The sequence below is a fragment of the Eutrema salsugineum genome, unplaced genomic scaffold (genome assembly GCF_000478725.1).
Source record: "Eutrema salsugineum unplaced genomic scaffold, Eutsalg1_0 scaffold_10, whole genome shotgun sequence".
NCBI classification, from domain to species: Eukaryota; Viridiplantae; Streptophyta; class Magnoliopsida; order Brassicales; family Brassicaceae; genus Eutrema; species Eutrema salsugineum.
The window spans coordinates 341,275-362,190 of NW_006256908.1; the positions used below are offsets into that span (position 1 = coordinate 341,275).

Consider the following 20,916-nt stretch of genomic DNA (forward strand, 5'->3'; position numbering starts at 1 on the left):
AAATATCTATAACATAGGAACTAGAAACTTGGAAAACGGGTGTTTGATTTTTGTCCGACTTTGGAACATATATCTACTCGTTGTTGTCCGATTTTTAGAAAAAACCAGTGTAGAAACCCAAACGACTAGGAACTTGGAACCCTTAAAGATATTTATGAACAAATTATACGAAATTAGTGCAGCCAAATACCTTTCCACAACCAACGGCGGAAATGAACAGTTACGAACGGCGGCGACACCAGATCTGGAATAGAAAGCGAAGGGGATTAGGGTTTATGCAAAACACAGACTTCGATCCAAAAGAGAAGTCGGAATTAATTTCGACTTACCTTAAACGGTAAACGGATGTACAGTAAAAACCGGCAATACTGCAGAGATAAATTTTACAATACTCGGTAGTTTTTTTTTTACCGATGTTGTGTTAATACAGTGTTAGAAACGCTTATATATGTCCGTAGAAATCTATTTAACCGTCGTACCGGTTCAATAACTGTCGTACCAGTTCAATTCGATCCAGTAGCATCGATTAGATTTGGTTTATCGTACTGTTTTTTTTAAACGCAATTGGTTTAGCCTTAAATTGGTATAGCTGGTTTGCAATATAATTTTAAAACTGTCAGTGAATTCATTCTACGTATTAAGTCTGCATAAGAAATCTGCTTATTAAGTCTGCATAAGAAGTCTGCCTAATAAGTATGCTAGTCGACAAATATGTCAGAAACATAGTTTACATAATTAAACATTTGTTCATACATATTCTCTTTCGAGAACAACTACGATCTAGTTAAACAAACACCAAGAAAGACAATAACAACAATCAGGATTGCACCAGCCACCATCGCATGATTCAACTTCAAGCCTCCCAAACGTGACTCCAAAAGTTGGTCCCTTAGTTGTGCTATATCTGCATCCAAGCTCATGATCCTGCGACGCATTGCCTCCATTGCTGGCTTATCAATACAATTATGTACAGCTTTGCAATCACCAATTTTGAAGTAACGAATGGAGTCTGCGTGTTGATCCACAACCAAACTAAGCTCTTGAAACTCCTCGGTCATAGCTTCATCCCACCACTTGCATATATGGTAGCCACCATCCTATACAAACACTCAGAACCCATCACAAACCATCACAAAGGGAAACAATTACAAACATAACTATTCAACACAACAAACTCTCACAAACCAATACAGGAAACGGCTTATTACCTCATTATTACGGCATCCGTAGAACCTTCTACCTGGATTCAGGTCTGTGGAAGATGTCTGGAGCACTGGCACCAAACCGCAGTAACAACGGATAGGAAATCCAAAATTTCCACCAGATCGACGTCGAGCAGTCGAACTCATACATTCTCCCGAGCTGCTTGAAGGTTGAGTGTAGCTGTATTGACCCATTCCAGCTAAAATGATTTTTTATGTAAGAAATGCATGCTTTTGGAAAAATTATATATAGACTTTAAACTAAAGGACAAAATGACATGAAAACAACAACTAATAAAAATAAAAAATAATAACTTTGCAGCTAAAAAACAAAATAACAAAAACAAACTTTCCAAACAAGTATTTCTTACTTGTTAAACAACAAAATAACAAAAAAATGTATATCTTGTAATAAAAAAATATTTTTACTTACTTGCTCACGGTATTGGGCTTAGATCTGTGAAAAAATATAGTAAAGCAAAAGGACAAAAGGAAAAATTTTAAAGGACAAATTTTAAAGGACAAAGAAGTAAACAATAAGATACGGACTAAACAGCGAATGTAATGGTGAAGAATTCACAGATCTGGAGAGAGAAATAAGAACGATGAAGACGCCGGCTGAGATCTGCAGCAACAATATATCTAGTGAGATATATGAAACAACATATGCATCAGAAATAATTAAGAAGAGATGTAGTAGGAGGGTGAGTAATAAGGCTTACAAGCTGAAAAATGCCGAGAGGAGGATGAAGACGCCGCCGGATATCTGCATCAGAAACCATATAATAGTTCAATTGATGGAAGGGGAATAGAATAAATGGGGAGCACCGGGAAAAACTTACTGCGAGAGAGAGTCGCGGCGAGAGAGACCAGGGTGCAGCGCCATTTTACAGTGATTTAGGGTTTTTTATTTATGGTAACGACTGGTAAGTTTCTTTATATACTATGTTAAAAAAATTTTGGTTAGGTTAATTATTTCGGTTCCGGTTTAAAAAGACTTCGATCCGTAGTCTGCAAACCCAAAATTAAACCCCATTTTGAGTAAGTTTATATTTTTTGTTCTAAATTGATTCGGTTATATTATATTTTTGTTTATAAACCTCATAATTGCTTATATATGATTTTTGAAAACAAATTTCCGCTCACAATTTTTTTATATAATTTTAAAATTAAAATATATAGTTTACATTTATAGTAGACTTCTTTACAGTCTGCTCAGCAGACTTATAAATTATAAAGAAGTCTGCAACCCTAGTTTAGAATTATTTACATTTGCTGTTTATCTTAGCTGGTTTAAAATGATTTATTTTTATTAAATACTAATTTATATAGATCATACTTGTTGACATTTGATTTATAGAAACAAATTTCAGTTTAAATTATTTTTATATAATTTTAAAATTTAAATATAAGATTTAATAATATAGCAGACTTATAAAGAAGTCTGCAGCCCTAGATTAGAATTATTCACTTTTGATTTTTATCTTAGATGGTTTAAAATGATTCATTTTTATTAAATTCTAATTTATATAGATCATACTTGTTGACATTTTATTTATAGAAACAAATTTCAGTTTAAATTGCAGACTTCTTTATAAGTCTACGGAGAAGACTTCATTAATATTTGCAGACTTTGCAAGGTTAAAATCGTAACTGAGACATTTGTTTTTTTGTTTACTCATGTAGGAGATAATAGTAATTTCTCTACCCCTCTGACCTATTTTTGCAATAGGTTGAATTTGGGGTATACTTTTGCATTTAGATTCAAATTGTGGCATATTTTTAGTAATCCTCCCTTGTTTTTTCTTTTTCTAAAACTTTAGTTTTTGTGATTACAAGTTATTATTTTATTTCCTCATTCTAAACAGAATTATTGGGTTTTCTTATATAAACTTAATTTTTTATTATTTTTTTGCTTTTTTCTATTTTAATATTGTTTTTTTTTTTTTAATTTTATGGTACATGTTAAATTTGTTTGTTTAACTTGATACATGTATATATGTAATAATTTTGCGAGTTACTAACTTTGAGTCAATTTTTTTTATATAATAACATTATAAAGATTATAATCATGCGTGTTGTAAATTTTAAAATAATTTATTAGAATCAAAAATGAGAAACAGAAAGTATAAAGTAATAAAGAACATATTTTTAGACTGTATTATTGGTTGTTTATCAGATTAACGGATTATATATATATATATATATATATCAATTTTTAGTTATTTTACTGCGAATCATACTTAAATTTGAAAAACTTAACGGGATCTTAATTTAATATCTAATTATACAGATTTACGTAGTTTATCAATTTTCAAATCTAATTATTTTTTATTGGGTATTACGAGGAGTCTAATCTAATATATATATCTGTAAAAGATGAATATTCAACAGAAGCAACGTATCATTAAGGAATATTCATATAAATTAAATATTAACGAAAAACAATGTTCTATTATTATTTTATTTTTTTTAACGGGCCTAACAGTGTTCGATTATACATTATGCTACATTGTCTATGAGACAAGAGAAATCAAAAATAAATATAACTACGCAGAAGTCACGACCAATGGAATACACTAGTTAAGAAGATTGATGTAATAGTCAGTCCATCTGGGAATATATGCAATTTGTGACACATCTCGTGTATTGATTTTGATTCTTTCTTATCGAATCTCCTCGGTGTCAACACGCTAGAATCTTGCCATCACTCTATAAACCATTCTTACTTTCTTGTTTCTTTTTATTTTGTGTATGATGAATGTGGATGAAAACCCAAATGTTACACGACCAAAACTTTAACTAATATCCACCGTATTTTGTTCTTGCTTATATTTTAACTATAAGACAATTCCTAATTAAATAGAGTTTCATAAAAAAAATTAGTACTAAATAAGTATAGTATTTTCTTTTTTGGCAACTTATTTCAGCACCCTCCTTATTATGGATCCAGCATTGATATCTCACTCATAAAATAGTCATGAAAAAATTTAATATAAATTTACAAGAATCAAATCCTTTGTACGCGGGTCATACTCAAGGGTTAAGGATTCCATTGGGGTTTGTCATCTTAAAATTGTCAATCTATTATATAAAATGTGTGGCTGCTTCTCATCTAAGAAACATATATAAAAAGAACAAAGAACAACTGACTGAAGAAGCGCACACAGCTTCATCTCGCCGCAACTCAATTTGCTTTAGTAACAACATTCGCTTCTAAAAGTAACCCTTTTCGGTTATTACTATGACAATGATCTAATACTCTGTCTATTGAAAAAGTGATGTAAAGAGTTATTTTTTAATTGATTTGCTATCGACGATACATAGTTTAGGTAATCGTATTCTTACAACTAAATATAAAATATTGACCGAAAGTAATATTTGGTGGATGACCAAGTGAGTCTTGGACTAGTAACGAGTGTTCATGCCTTCCAAAGGTTATGAGTCAGAGTTCGATTCCCATATGGAAAGAGGCAAATGTTTTCGGACAGAAAGATTATATCACCCAAAACGATAAGTTAGATGTACGATATCTTGACAACTCATTTTCAATACACTTCCGAGTATGGATATAATTGTTTTTGGGATTTTTAGTTGTTACCAATAATTTTTGCGTGTTTAATAATAATTAACAATTTGTAAGACGAAGATAATATAAGAACTAAATTTTACTTGAGAGATGTGGCTTCATAACTTCGATATGATGTCGATTTTTAGCTATATCCATAAATTATAAATTTAAATATGAGATGTCGGTAAGTAAGAAATTGTAATATATTTTTTTTGTTCGTAAACATAACCAATTACCCATTATTGTTTGATGAACACAATTATGCATGTAAGAAGAAGAATCAGATAAAAGTATATATGTGAGCCGGATTAATTAATTTTACTCTTTCCGATCTGAGAATGTCAAGTGAATGTTGACGTCGCCGACAAATTAAAAATCGCACAATTTAGGATAACGTGAAAAATCATGTTCGAAATGGTAAAATTTATCAAAACTTAATTTGAACCGATTCATGTAGGGAGAGAATGAACGTAGACATGCATAATTCAGTGAATCTTGGCATGATCGTTTTTGAATTATTGAAGAAAAAGAATAAAAGTGTTAAAGGAATAATTTGGCATTATAATAAAGAATAAATTCTAAGTGAATTTAGTATATATAGTTTTATAACACTTTAATACTGTTCGCGTTATGGCTGCCCCATATGGTCCCTAAGACAATATAAGTGATTACACCCGGGGGAGTCTCATCTATTTTTTTCTTTTTGGATAAGAAGTCAGATATATGTTTTATTTTTCTTTTCTATTTTCCGTTTCCTAAATGTTTTTTTTATCTTGGACGACCAAAAAAATATGTTTCTTTATCTTGAATTTACATTTAACTAGATATTTACTTGAACACATTATTAATGGTAAAAAAAAAGTGTTACGATATGGTCAACTAATTACAAGCATATAAGAAACTAGAAATTTTATATACGAAGGAAATATAAGAAAATCACTTAAATGGTCTTTCAATTATTTGTCTAAAGATTCCACCAATTTGTTGCAAACAAATCTCATTTTCATAAATTAAACAATACAAATTACAGTTTATATACAATTTGATTATAACCAGAATATATGCAAATTTATAATAAGATATTTTTATATTCTATAGAGAAATAATTTTTTTTTTAAATTACACGTGAAAATAAATAATATATAAATTTAGAATTAATATTTCTGATAAAATAAATATTTATCTTAAAAAAGAATGTGATACATTTAAGTTTTGTATTTTTCTTTTGGGCTCAGTCATTGTTAATTGGATCACATTTGGATGGGTTGGTTACAAATAGGTCGATTGGTTAAAACTGGGTCAGTTTTGATCTGAATGCTTTTGCTTTTTGTCGGTAAATGCTTTTGGTTTAGAACTTATTCGATTAATTTTTGAGATCAACGCTAGTGGTAATTGAATAGTGTACCGTATCAAAAAAAAAATTGATAGTTATAGTACTGTTAGCCATATGACCATGTTTGTTCGGATGTGTGACCATGCTCTATCAACTATTTATATAGTTATTAGTGTACTAAGTTAATTTGGATGTGTGGCTATGCATTGTCCTATACTTCATGTTGCTTGAATATTAAAAAGTAATACGTTACATCAACTATTATTCATTTTATGTACTCATCATTTTTATTAGCCAAAAGATGACTCCAACAATTTTTTATTTATTATTAATCTATTATGTATTAAAATCTAATTGGTAATTTGATCTTGTGATAATTATTATATGTCGCATCCGGTGAGTTATTAATTTTAAAATATTTTATTTTATATACTAAGATAAGAGAATATATGATTAGATGATTGTCCTGTAGAGGTAGACACATAAAAAATAAAAAATTTTTAGGATATTAATTCGACTACGTTGAGTCTGAGAAACAACTATTGGCATTCAAATCCATCCAAAAATTAAGATATCTGCAAGAATCCGGATCCGGACTGGATCCATGAAATAGTTAAAAAATAACTTTAGCTTGTATTGAAAAAATGATAATACCAAATGACACATAAAACAAAATTGTTCAAGAAAATTATTTTCCCACTATTTCTCTTCTCCTGGGTTCTCATGCAAATGCTTCTATTTTCCATATAAATGCTAATGTTTACGGTATAACTTGATCAAAGATATATAAAAGATGTCGAAATCCAATAAGGAGCTACGTATGAAGGAACAAGAATTAAGGACAGAATTGGAACAAATGGTTATTGGGGGGCAACAGAAGAGAATAATACCCTTCATCAACTTCTCTTTTACCCACAATAATGCAACTGAGAATCACTTCAAGCCTCAAAGTCACTGTTGGAGGTGAAAACCGCACCCCGGTTTTCTCCGGTAAAACCGAGATCGGCGTAATATAAACCCGGTTCATAAAGGAATGTACAGGGAAGATTGGGCCGAGTAAAGTATTGAGCCGAACGTAATCCATTAAGCCGAGGTCGGCGAGAAACTTCTCGAAGGAACCGAGAAGTTCCCCGAGTTCGGTCAAGAATGGAAAGTTTTCCAATGGAAAAAGGAAACTGCTGCGAGAAAAGGAAAAGAACCGAGAGAAAAGAAAAGTCCTCTCGGTCCCATATCGCTGAAGACGCACTCGATGACCGACTCAGAGGATATATATAAAGGAAGATGAATCGACACCAGAGAACACAAGATATTCCAGAGAAGACTTAGAGACTGAGAACTCATCACTTTAGATTCTTAGTTTCATAAAGTCTTAGTTCGTTATTCTCTCGATTCAATCTAATAAAAACCGAGTTTAGCGATCTAAAATACTGTTTTGCCCCTTGTCGATATTCACATATCAACAATTGGCGCGCCAGGTAGGGGGACTAAACAGAATTTTCAGTTTTAGATCAAACTTCGGATAGATCAAATCAGCAATGACGGATCAAGCCAACATTCACGAGGAAGAAAACCCTCTCGGTGGAGAGAACGCTACCGTCCGAAACCCAACGGAGCAGGGAGGAGGAATTCCTGGGGAAAACGCTGGGACTGAAGCCGGCCAAACCCCCGCAGCCGTAGGAGGTTATGGAACTGTATTGCTACTCCAAGTGTTCAACGCCCAATTTGAGGCCATTAACAAAAGGAGCGAGGAACGTTTCAGTCAGATGGCAGCGCAAATCGCCGAGCTCAGTCAAGCACGAACTCCTCTTCGAGTTTCGGAACATTATTGACGACCTCAACACTGATGGAGACCCAGCCGGAACTATGAGGTCTGCCGCAGTCGAATCAGCAAACGCACCAACGTCGGACCTAAGTCGCGACGCCGAGTTCGAAGCAATGAAGGCGCAACTTCGCGAGATCACTTCAAAAATACATCAAGCAACAAGCGCGGCTCCGGAGATCGAGCGCGTCATTCAGGAAACACAGAAAACATCCTTCACACCGCGCATAGCAGGAACGCCGGTCAAACACATGGAGAACTGAAAATAAAGATCTATGAAGGCAATACTGACCCCCGGCACTTTTTGACATCATTCGGCATCTGCATGAATCAATACCAGTTCAAATCCGTCGAGGAGAGACATGCAGTTCAGTGCCAACTGTTTGTGGAAAGTCTGGGAGGAGTAGCTCTCGACTGGTTCTCGCGACTCGAGGCCAACTCAATTGATAACTATAAGGAGTTGACGACGGCCTTCGTCAAACACTTCTCCATGTTCATCGGGCAGAACACCAAGAACTCCGAGCTCCGGCAAATAGCCCAAGGAGCAAGCGAGAGCCTGCGCGAGTTCATCCAGCGCTTTAAGACAATTTTCGCTAATTGTACGATCAGCGATGAAGCCGCCCTCTTATGCCTTCAGAAAGGAGCTCGGATTAAGACTAGCTTCTGAAGCGCGATCACGCATAACCCTCCACAGACGCTAGAAAATGCACTACACCGAGCTAATACTTATATCGCCGAAGAAGAAGAGGAAGCCGCTTATGAACAAAGTTATTCGACAAAGCAACCCGAACGCTTGAAAGCAACAACTAACGAACCACAGTCAGGATACGGCAGAGGGTACGAGAATCGTAAGAAGTTCTACGCTAATGCGATCCAGCAACCAACCAAACAATGGAACAATAAATGGGTCAGAGGTGAAGAAGATCAGGACGAGTCCTTATTCTGCGAATTCCACAATCGTAGAGGACATAACACCGAAGAGTGCAGACACCTGCGAGAATATCTACTCGGCCGATACCGAAAGGGGCCAATCTCGGTTGACGATCTCCGTCGCTCAAACACGCCTAGGAACAGTGGGCAAATCTCGATAGACGATCTCCGTCGTTCAAACATGCCTCGACCAAATAACGCACAGCTCGAGAACACCATCACTAAGGATCCACCAACTCCACCAGCTTTACTGACGTTACCAGCTTTACTGGTGTTACCACCACCGCCACCGAATCCGCCTGCTCTGCCCGAACAACAGAAACGCAATCGGGACGACCGAGCACAAGAGAACCATGCTCCCAAAGCAAGGAAATGCGTCAACATGATAATGGGGGCCATCGAAGCTTGCAGCTATTCGGTTCGAGCTATCAAACAATACAGTAGAACCATGCTCCCAAAGTCCCGCACGATCCGCCAAAGGGAACGCCTTTGGTATTTACTGAGGCCGACACAATCGGGCTACATAAACCACACAACGACGCACTCGTTGTCGAACTACTTCTCGACTACGTCGAAGTTAGTCGCATTCAGGTCGATACCGGCAGTTCGGTCAATATTATTTTCAAGGAAGCACTTGACCAGCTCGATTTACCGTCAGATGAGATTGAGCCTTTTATCGAGCCACTTACAGGTTTCGACGGAGAACGTTGCAAGACGGTGGGCATGGTCAACATCCCGATCTACCTCGGTGGAGTCGCAAAGATTATTCAGTTCCTCATCCTCGACAAACCGGCAATCTACAACGCCATTTTCGGTACGCCTTGGTTACACGCAATGAAGGCGGTTGCCTCAATGTATCATCAATGCTTGAAGTTCCCAACTCCCGACGGTGTCTACACTCTCCGAGGAAACCAAGCCGTCGCTCGATCATGTTACATAAACGAGTGCAAACTTTGTTCGGCCAACCAAGCTTGTGTCATCAGTTCGTTAGGACCGACGAACGAGCTCGTCGTCCAGCAGACAAAGCCTAAGCAGGAGTCGATCGTTCAAGTTTGCATCGACAAATTAAGGCCAGAACGTCAAGTCGGAATCGGTGCTGAACTCGACTCAAGCATCCGTGATCCACTCATTAACTTTCTGAAACAGCATTCGTCAACCTTTGCTTGGTCGGTCGAAGATATGCCCGGGATCGATCGACAGATCGCGTGTCATGAGCTCAACATCGATCCGACGTATAAGCCAATCAAGCAGAAACGCCGAAAGTTCGGACCAGAGAAGGCACAGGCCGTCAACGATGAGGTCTAGTGGTTGCTCAAAGCAGGATCCATAACCGAAGTCAAATATCCTGATTGGCTAGCAAACCCCGTAGTCGTCAGGAAGAAGAATGGTAAATGGAGGATCTGCGTCGACTTTACCGATCTCAATAAGGCATGTCTGAAAGATAGTTTTCCTTTGCCTCATATCGACCACTTTGTGGAAGCGACTGCCGGAAACGAACTACTCTCGTTTATGGACGTATTCTCCGGATATAATCAGATTCTTATGCATCTGCAAGATCGGGAAAAGACATCGTTCATCACAGACCGCGGCATATACTGCTATAAGGTCATGCCCTTTGGTCTGAAGAATACTGGAGCAACGTACCAACGACTGGTGAACCGGATGTTCGCAAGCCAGCTCGGGCGAACTATGGAAGTTTACATTGACGATATGCTCGTGAAATCACTCGTCGCTTCCGATCACGTCGGTTATCTTCGCACCTGCTTTGATATTTTAGACCAGTATGGCATGAAGCTTAATCCCACTAAGTGCACGTTCGGTGTAACGTCTGGAGAGTTCCTCGTATACATAGTCACACTGCAAGGCATTGAAGCTAATCCGAAACAGATTGCAGCTATACTCGAGCTCCCATCTCCGACAACCAAACGCGAAGTTCAACGACTCACTGGACGCATTGCAGCACTTAATCGGTTTATATCCAGATCGACAGACAAGTGCTTGCCTTTCTACCAACTGCTCCGCGGTAACAAACATCTCGAATGGAATCAGAAGTGCGAAGAAGCTTTTGCCGAGCTAAAGAAATAATTGTTTACGCCACCAGTCTTATCCAAACCAGAAACCGGCGAGACACTTTACCTCTACATCGCAATTTTGTAGTACGTGGTCAGCAGTGTTCTTGTTTGAGAAGATCGTGGCGAGCAGAAGCCAATTTTCTACACAAGCAAATCCCTTGATGGGTCAGAGTATCGCTACCCGACCTTGGAGAAATTCGCCTTTGCCGTGGTTATTTCTGCGAGGAAGTTACGCTCGTATTTCCAATCTCACTCGATCGTAGTCCTAACTGACTACCCTCTCCGCACTTTCCTCCATAGCCCAAGTCAATCCGGAAGACTCGCCAAGTGGGCCATTGAACTTAGCGAGTATGACATTGAATACCGAGGAAGAACTGAAACAAAGTCTCAAGTCCTGGCGGATTTCTTGGTCGAGCTCCCACCTGAGCTCGTCGAAGTTAATCCTGTCGTACAACCTTGGATTCTCCACGCCGATGGCTCCTCATCCCATAAAGGATCCGGCGTCGGGATTCGTTTCAAATCCCCCGAAGGAGAGGTTATCGAACAATCATTCCGCCTTGGCTTCCCGGCGTCCAACAACGAAGCCAAATACGAAGCATTGATTGCTGGGCTACGACTTGCTAAAAGTATCGGTGCCGAACACATACACGCCTACTGCGACTCTCAGCGTGTGGCTAACCAATTTCACGGCGAATACGAGGCCAAGAACGATCGCATGGACGCATACCTCAAAGTCCTTAAGGATGTTGCTTCGGAGTTCTCAACATTCGAGCTTACAAAGATACCTCGTGATGAGAACGCAACCGCCGACGCCTTAGCCGCTCTCGCGACTAATTCCGATCCTGATCTTCGGCGAACTATCCCAATCGCAGCAATCGAACGACCAAGTATTGAGCCTGGTCCGAACTGCAACATCATTACAAGACGCCGTGATTACGAAGCCCAACCCAATCTCGCTCCACCCCTAACCCTGAAAACAAAACCCAGAGAGGTCGTCACCGATCTCAACACCAAGATGGACGAACAACCTGATAACGAATCCGATCTCGAAGACGAGTCCGAAGGTCAACACGTTCCAATCGATATCGAAGCCGAAGGTGAAGATGAGCCTGAAGATTGGACCTTAGAAATTGTGGGCTACATTGGAGATGGAACGGTCCCCGCAGATAAATGGGCAGCTCAGCGCCTCAAGGCGCGTGCAGCTCGGTACGTGGTCATTAAGGGCACTCTCCTCAGATGGGATGCGTCCGGTGTACTCTTTACTTGTGTTCACGGCAACGACATCATGGAAGTAATGCAGAAAGTTCATGAAGGAGAAGGAGGAAATCACTCTGGAGCTCGGTCTTTGGCATTCAAGATCAAAAAAGCTGGCTATTATTGGCCTACTATGCTTTCTGACTGCGAAAAGTATACAGCACGCTACGAGAAGTGCCAACGTCATGGCCTGATGATCAACCTTCCTACCAAGCTCTTGATGACCTCGACCGCACCATATCCTTTCATGCGCTGGGCAATGGACATCATCGGTCCTTTTCGCCGATCTACGACTCAGAAGCAATACGTTCTGGTCGTCACGGACTACTTCACCAAATGGGTCGAAGCCGAGGCATACCCCGAGATTCATGGAATCGATGTCAAGAAGTTCGTCTGGAAATTTATCATCTGCCAACACGGAGTCCCGTACGAGATCGTTACGGACAACGGCACCCAGTTCACTTCGATAATTTTCACAGATTTTTGCGCCAAGTAAAAAATCAGACTAAGTTTCTCTACCCCGCGATACCCACAAGGAAACGGGCAAGCCGAAGCCACGAACAAAACCATTATCGATGGTCTGAAGAAGCGACTCGATACCGCTAAGGGAACTTGGGCGGACGAACTCGATGGTGTCTTGTGGTCTCACCGAACTACACCACGACGTTCGACCGGTCAATCACCATTCTTCCTTGCATATGGTACAGAAGCTATGTGTCCAGCCGAACTCAACGTCCCAAGTATTCGCCGAACCATGCTCACCCAGCAACCCGACGCGAATAACGACATGATGCTCGACACAATCGACTTAGTCGAAAAACATCGCGAACGAGCGTTACTCCGGATACAAAACTACCAACAACTGGAAGCTCATTACTATAGCAAGAAGGTCAAAGGCCGTCACTTTGAAGATGGCGATCTCGTACTTCGCAAGGTCTATCAAAACAAAGAAGAAAAGAACGCAGGAAAACTCGGCGCGAACTGGGAAGGCCCATACCAAGTGATGAAGGTTGTTAAACCCGGCGTTTATCAACTGATGAAGTTAGACGGAACTCCGATCCCGCGATCCTGGAACACAATGCATCTCAAACGATACTACTACTAGTTCGTTACGAGCTTCGATAAAAAAAAAAAAAAGCCTCCGAACTACTTAGTCGGAGCAAAAAACACTTTTGTACTTAGAACAACGAATGGCTTGATCCCTTTAAAGGGTACGTAGGCAGCTCGTTATCGAGTCCAGCTATAACATCAATAAAGTTTTATTAAGTCAAAAAACGTCTAAGTTCCAGTTCGGAAAATACCGAACTCCTTGTTCTTACATCGACTTCCTGGCCAGTTGTTCGATAGCATTCCACATGAATGCAAACTTTAAAAGCCGAGATCCGTCTCGCAAGCACCCACATGGTGCCGTGGTAAAACCACATATCAAAAGCCGGGGCCAGTACTGCAGTTAAATTTCTAAGTCACCAAGAACAATAAGCCGAGCACATCTCGCATACTTAGGTTCGACTTAGAAAAACTTTGAACTCGTTTTGTGCGCTTACAAGAGTTCAAATTAATTCACTCTTCCAGTATGACACGATTCACTTGGGTTCCCCAGGCCGAGCTCAAATGCTCGCACAATAAGCCGAACTCCTCAGATTCGCACCGTAAGCCGAGTTCTCAACACTCGCAAAACGTAAGCCGAATTATCGCAATTTGCTATCAAAAGATGAAATTATGTTCAAACATCATCTACTAGTTTCCGATCTACTACTTAGGTGTTATCGCAATTCGCTAAACCAAATGAATAAATTTAAAATCGAATTAAATACCGATCTACTACTTGAAAGATTTTTTTTAAGTCATTAAGATAAAAAAAAATAATAAAGCAAGCGAGCATATAATTAAAAGCCTTCCGAGAGGCGAATAAGTTCAAGAACCCACCGAGGGTTCGGAAATAAAATATTACATATAAAGTAACCCATGAAAGGGCAAGTGAGTTCGAGAAAGAGAAGAAACAGAAAAAGACTAAGCGGTCTTTGAGGTTGCAGCTTGATCGGCGTTCAGCATGTCCTCATTCGATCCAAATTCGCATTCGTGATCAGGACATCCGCTTATCCTCTTCAGTAAGAACGCAAGCATCGACTGAACGAAAGTCTTCAAACGCCTTGGCATGCTTTGCCTCGATGCCAGCTACCACGGGACCTCGTACAAGCCTTTCTTCTTGAGTTGCTTGATAAAGCCGAGGACTCCAGTGAGCTGATTAACCACCAAGTAAGGCTTACGAGCTCGATCCACGTCATCCAAACTGCAGATAAACTTCTCCAAGTGTTCGCAGGCCGTCGCATGAACGCTCCTTGCTCGGCGCCTTGCAGCCGTTCCTTGTCCTTCTCGAATTCCCGAGAAAGCAAGGTCTGAGCCTCGGTCAGCTCGGTTCTTACCGCTTTTAGCTCTGAGCTCTCCTGCTTCAGCAATTCAACAGCCGTATGGAGAGAGTCGTTGATCTGGAGCTCGGTGGCGAGACGTTCTTCCGCCTTGGAGACCCTCTCCTGTAGCTCGGCAACCCTAACCTGTTCATCGTACAGCCCGACTTCATACGCCGCGACCAAGTTGTTGGTCTGACTGGCGAGCTGCACGAAATAAAACACGAGTTAGAGCTCATACTTAAGAAAATAATAAAATGAGGAAGTGGAATCAGGAAGTTACCACAACAGTTGTACGTGCGATCCCTTTGTACATATTGGGGAAGCGGAGCTCGGGAACTGCCGGCAGACTCGGGACCTGAGAAGAGATTTTGTGATAGAGTTCGGCGCAAGCATCGATGTTCTCCTCAAAAGGAGTCTCCTCATCATAATCAAAACAGTCTTAGCCCTCTTAGCCGGCTCTGGCCCTGGAGAGTCTTCGGTATGGTCCTCAGCCTGTCTCTTCCGAGAATGAGAAGCCTCAGCTCGATCCTGAGAAAGAGCGAGGTCCGACGCCATAGCCGTCGGTGGGTTGAGCTCAGCGGGTGCATCCTGCGCCCGAGAAGAGTCTTCAATCCTCTTAGTTTTCTTCGAGGACTTCTTCTTCTTCAGTTTCTTCTGACCAGCTTGGTCAGGCGAGTTCGCAGCAGGCGGCAGCTCTTTCGGTTGCTCATTGGTCCCTTCGGTAGCAGGGACAGGGGTCGGATCAGCGACGTTCGGCTCCTCTTCGTCCAACAGAGTTGGGATCTCGTCCAGCGAAAGCATCCTGGCAGTTCGAGGTCGTTTAGCCTGCGGTTTTGGTGCTTTGCGTCTTGGAGCAGCTCGAGGTTTTTTAGCTCGAGTCTTTGGCTTCAGCGGCTTCGGTTCCTTAACAGGAGCTGTAAAACGCATAAGGCAGAGTTCGGAAGAAACTCAAAATAGGAAAACAAAAATGAACTCGATAGTCGAACCTGCTTTCTTAGCTCGACGCTGAAGAATCTCCTCCCACACTTCGGGCCAACGACGTTTGCCGGCTTCACTAAAGGCTGTTTCAAATTCGGAAGTGAGTCCAGAGTTGAGAATAATGCTCGGGAGATGACGACCTGCAAAAATGAAACGTAAAGAGTTAAAAAGATACGAAATCAAAAATCGACTAAGTATAAGATCATCTAAATCTACCGATCGGAATCTTCCACTCCGATTGAGTTGGGATATCAGAGTTGCTGACGGAGAGATCGTTCATCTCGAGGTAAAAGTACTGAGACTCCCAGTTGTTGTATTTACTGGGTTTGACCCCAGTAACGAGGTTCTTTCTCGGCTTGGCGTTCGCTGCAAAGAACCACTCCTTAGATTTGTGGATGTTAACCGAGAAGAGGTCTTCGAAGAGCCGACTAGTTGGAACCTCGCCGAGCTCGTCACATAGAGTAACAAAACCAACATAGTTCGTTATCGACGCAGGCATCACTTGCGTGAGAGCTACGCCCCGCCGATTGCAGTACCCGAGTAGACGAGAGGGAATTGGAAGGGAGAGTCTGCACTGCGTGAAGTACGTCACGTAAATGCAGAGGAAGCCTTCAGGTACGTCCCATGGCCGATCTTCAGCTTCCGGTATTATAAAAATGACCTTGTCCGAAAGCCCGTTCTCCTCAAGAATGGCTTGAACGGCATTCGTGGAAAGAGAAGAAGATGGCACGTTGTGAGGACGAACGACTTTTCGCTTTGGAAGTGGTGGCGAAGAGTGGATCACTTGCTTCAAGGTTATCCTCGGCAACTTCCGCCTCGGTGGCGTTCTCCTCCTGATTATCTTCTTCAGGCTCTTCGACCTCTTGTCGGCCCAATCCGAGCTTCCGTTTCGCGAGTCTCTGTCGCCAGTTGTTCGGTCGCTTCGACTCGCGGTCGAGAACGGCTACTGCTCGCACCGGCCGATCTGGAGTTTTTACGAACCAACTACGGAGGATTACTTTCCTTGTTGGAGGAGTTCATGGAATGAGCGTTCGAGGAAGAAGAGCTCGGTTCAGAAGACTCGCGACGGTCTTCCGGCAAGATTTGGTTAGAAGAGGAATTGATTGAAGAGCTGGAAGACATTTTGGGTTCGGAAAAGTAGATTGGAAAGGAGATCTGAGAAGAATGAAGAACAGTTTGAAGATTAACCAGAAAAGATTGAAGATTGATCGGAGAATTTGAAGATCGAACGGGAAACTTGAAGATAGATCGGAAAAATCAAGAAATCGCGGCGGCGAGAGATGGAGAAACGAGAGAGAACTACAAATGAAAACTAGAGAGAGAAACAAAATCTAGAGAGAAGGGAGAGCAGCGTACCTTATATATGCTTGAACGAGAATAATGAATGCAAGAAGAAGTTTTTCCCTTATAAACAGTGGGAATCGTGGTTCCTCGATTTTCGCAAAATCCCAGAATTCACGCGCCTCATTGAAGACAGGGTGCGAAACGTCCGGGAATGCGAATCGATTGCGGTTACCGAGCTCGGTTTGTGACTTACTTTGAATCAAATAAGTTTGACTAAAAGTCATTCCCTTTCATCGAACTGAGGGGGGGCTAACTGTTGGAGGTAAAAACCGCACCCCGGTTTTCTCCAGTACAAACCGAGATCGGCGTAACATAAGCCCGGTTCACGAAGGAATGTACCGGGAAGATTGGGCCGAGTAAAGTATTGGGTCGAACGCAGCCCATTAAGCCGAGGTCGGCGAGAAGCTTCTCGAAGGAACCGAGAAGTTCCCCGAGTTCGGTCAAGAATCGAAAGTTTCCCAATGGAAAAAAGAAACTGCTGCGAGAAAAGGAAAAGGACCGAGAGAAAAGGAAAGTCCTCTCGGTCTCATATCGCTGAAGACGCACTCGATGGCCGACTCAGAGGATATATATAAAGGAAGATGAATCGATACCAGAGAACACAAGATATTCCAAAGAAGACTTAGAGACTGAGAACTCATCACTTTAGATTCTTAGTTTCATAAAGTTTTAGTTTGTTATTCTTTACTCAATAACCGAACTCAATTGTATTCTCTCAATTCAATCTAATAAAAACCGAGTTTACCGATCTAAAATACTGTTTTGCCCCTTATCGATATTCACATATCAACAGTCGGTCTTGTGATTTCCCTCTTAATTATCATTCACGACTTTTACTTTTTTTGAACCTATTCACGACTTTTTCTCTTTCACATAAACACAGTTTTAACATTTTACCGTAATGTTTACTTCACGGGTATCGATATGTCTACTTCACCGTAATGTTTGAATTTTGAAGTTTCTTTTTGGTTTTTGAACCTTTGAAGTTTAATGTTTACACGTCCATCTAAAGATATTTCGTAAAACCATGACATGATAAAACGAAATCAAACCTATATGAATAGATGATCCATAAAGATTGCAACCTATGAAAATTAGATTACACACCATGGCAATATTAATGATAATTTCTCAAAAAATCTTCCCACCGCAAGATTCTTCTTAGAGAAAAAAAAAATCGCGAATAGTAGTCCGAATCCAAACTAATCGTCCTCATCGTTTGACAAAACCGTTATTGAAATCACAACAGGATTACTCGAATCCTATCCACAACTCCAAAATGAGTCTTTTAACCACCGTGAAATGGTTGAGTACTACATGACACCATAAGGCTTATTCATCCGAATTAATTTTTATAGTCTTATATCTTATTATATCCTCATAATGCAGAGAAAGTTGATGGAATCAGCATCTACCTAAATATACATTCTCATTATAATGCTTATATAAAGCCATGTTCCTCAAACTACCAATTTCACCTCTTCATTTGGCTTACCAGTCTCTTGTCTTCTCAGGTTCGGCCTTCTTCTTAAATCAAAGCTCCTCCTCTGATAAGATTTTTTGCATACTTCAATTTTTACTTTTGGATATGTTGGCTAAATACTACTAGTATACGTTTCAGGTGGTTAGATATATATCAATAAAGATGAGCTGGACTGGAGGAGACTGGCTATGTGGGGCGTGCCAACATGCAAACTTCAAAAAACGAGAGGCATGCCAGAAATGTGGATACCCCAAATTTGGAGGGGTGGATGTGTCAACGTACTTATACAACAGGACTGAGGTTTTGGCTGGTGATTGGTATTGTGGTGCATTGAACTGTAGGAGCCACAATTACGCCAGCCGCACAAGTTGCTATCGATGTGGAATGATTAAAGTCGAGTATACAGATCAGTACTATGGAGCTCAAATGGTTGCTTACGAGAATGATGCGGGAGCTTGTCCTCCCGGCTGGAAATCTGGCGATTGGGTTTGTGCAAGGGTCGGTTGCGGAGTTCATAACTACGCAAGCAGGGCCGAATGCTTCAAATGTAAGACAGCAAGAGATTACGGTACGTCAATTTTATAATTTTCTCTAGGGATGCATAATCCGGATAGACCTATCCGATCTGAACCAAACTGAAAAAAAATTCAAAAACTCAACTTTTTTTTATTTGGTGTGAATTCAAAAACTTAACTTAAATCGTACAATAAACACCCATGTTTGTCATTTTTAACCCAAGAAATTAGTGTATGTTTTTTTTTTTCTGGATGAATGTAAAACTTATTCAACCAAATTTTCTTTTTTTTGTTGACACAAGTGCATCTTTTTCTATAATGTTTGAAAACTGAAAATCATAACTTTCCTACTCAATCTATTTTCGTGGCGAACTATCACATGAGGCATTCCGCATATATCTTTTCTCCCCAAAGCACGAATAAAAATTTAAATTAATTAGGTTATTATTTTAACCGAAAAGCCCGAACAAAAATCTCGATGAAACAACACTTATTTATCACTTTTAACACAAAAATAAATGTATCTGCAAGAACCCAAAAGATATATATATATATATATATATCTTTTTATTCTTTGATACTATATATATATATACTTTTTTCTTTGAGAATGTAATTCTTTGTAATTCGAACTTTCGGATTGACATATTTTCCTCTTTTTCATTTCCAGGTGGCGTCTAGATGGACGAGAAAGAGCTGATCAGGAATCACTCTTTTTTAAATGTAACTGTAATAGCTATTCACGTACCTTACAAAAGTGTTACTACTTCCTAACATGCCAGAAGCATTCGTACGTTGAGTTAAAATTACTTGAAACTCCTGCAAACAGAAGATAGAAACAATGAAGATACAGTGAAGATTTAGGATTAATTATTCCAGGATCGGTTTATCGGGATTAAGCATCCCTAGTGCGAAATGAGACTATAAACAAGTGCAAAAAAAAAAAAAAAAATCAAGACGCAAACGTAATTTATTGAAGAGATATTTAGAATCCAAAACAAAACAATGTATTTACAGATGCGATAACTCGAATAGTTATCTTTCATCTGCCAGTTAGTTTAATTATATGAGTTCTTCCTATAAGCTAACATAGTCAAAAAAAGAAAAAAATAACTTTCGTGAAGTGTTCTGATAGGTCCCGAACTCTGAATCCCTCAAAGCCAAGACCAATAGATAACAAGAGTTCTAAACTTGGTTAAGCTGAGAACTAGAACACAAGGGTTTTCTTTGGGTAGATAATCTACCTTTTTTTTTTGGTTTTTCATAGATTTAAATAGAGAAAGATGGAGTCATGGACTCCTTACAATACGGTAACGATAAAAAATGGAGAACTGCTTCCCACAAATAAGGAGGAAGAGTAGTCCACGTTATTTGAACAAGTAAGACAAGTAAAACAAAAGACTTAGTCAATCTGAATACTTCTTTTTTGATTTTCTCTGCCGATTTGACCTCTTTATTTCCACCTCAGCATCTTGACCAGCTACGTCGTCCTCATGTTCCTCTGTTGGTATCCTATTAATACTCCCGCCCTCCAAAGGAACGTTGTTCTCAAGGTTCATTTGAAATTGAGGAAAACTTCCCTGAATCTGCTCGTGATCCTCCCAAGTAGCTTCGTCTATTGGTAACTTGGTCCGTTTTATCAACACCTCCGTGAACCACTTGTTCCCTCTCTGTACCTGCCTCTTTGACAAAAGCTCATCCGGAGACAATTGCAATAACCCATTCTCACGAAACGGTGGTAGTTTCATGGAAAGAGGTTCATCATCACCAACACGTTTCTTAAGTAAGGAGACATAGAACACTGGATGGATACGCGAACCTTCGGGTAATTTGAGACGATATGCAACTTGACTGATACGTCGTTCAACTTGAAATGGCCCATAAAACTGGTTTGCTAGTTTTTGGGATGAACGCCGAAAGATAGATTTCTGGCGATAATGCTGGAGTCGCAGAAAAACCCAGTCACCAACAGCAAATTCCATCTCGCGAAGCTTCAAGTCTCCTCTC

The 20,916-nt window shown here is 40.0% G+C and overlaps 4 protein-coding genes across 4 annotated transcripts; 2 read left to right on the forward strand and 2 right to left on the reverse strand.

Moving 5' to 3' along the window:
• Window positions 1–773: 773 nt before the first annotated feature.
• On the reverse strand, window positions 774–1,397 carry LOC112090234 (uncharacterized protein At4g04775-like). The gene is made up of 2 exons (XM_024161060.1): window positions 1,209–1,397; window positions 774–1,097 (listed from the first exon to the last, which is right to left on the reverse strand). Exons 1-2 carry the CDS (start codon window positions 1,395–1,397, stop codon window positions 774–776), a joined length of 513 nt encoding a protein of 170 aa, XP_024016828.1.
• An 8,967-nt stretch (window positions 1,398–10,364) lies between these two features.
• LOC112090235 lies at window positions 10,365–13,286 on the forward strand. The gene is made up of 3 exons (XM_024161061.1): window positions 10,365–10,878; window positions 11,044–12,637; window positions 12,686–13,286. The coding sequence occupies exons 1-3, from the start codon at window positions 10,365–10,367 to the stop codon at window positions 13,284–13,286; spliced, it is 2,709 nt and encodes a 902-aa protein (XP_024016829.1).
• Window positions 13,287–14,322: 1,036 nt separating this feature from the next.
• On the reverse strand, window positions 14,323–16,689 carry LOC112090236 (meiosis-specific protein ASY2-like). Its single transcript, XM_024161062.1, has 6 exons — window positions 16,566–16,689; window positions 16,313–16,513; window positions 15,784–16,260; window positions 15,576–15,707; window positions 14,884–15,503; window positions 14,323–14,793 (listed from the first exon to the last, which is right to left on the reverse strand). The coding sequence occupies exons 1-6, from the start codon at window positions 16,687–16,689 to the stop codon at window positions 14,323–14,325; spliced, it is 2,025 nt and encodes a 674-aa protein (XP_024016830.1).
• A 1,704-nt stretch (window positions 16,690–18,393) lies between these two features.
• Window positions 18,394–19,718, forward strand: LOC18026513 (zinc finger Ran-binding domain-containing protein 2). The gene is made up of 3 exons (XM_006409657.2): window positions 18,394–18,425; window positions 18,533–18,962; window positions 19,580–19,718. Exons 2-3 carry the CDS (start codon window positions 18,557–18,559, stop codon window positions 19,588–19,590), a joined length of 417 nt encoding a protein of 138 aa, XP_006409720.1. The 5' UTR covers window positions 18,394–18,425; window positions 18,533–18,556; the 3' UTR covers window positions 19,591–19,718.
• The last annotated feature ends 1,198 nt before the right edge of the window (window positions 19,719–20,916 follow it).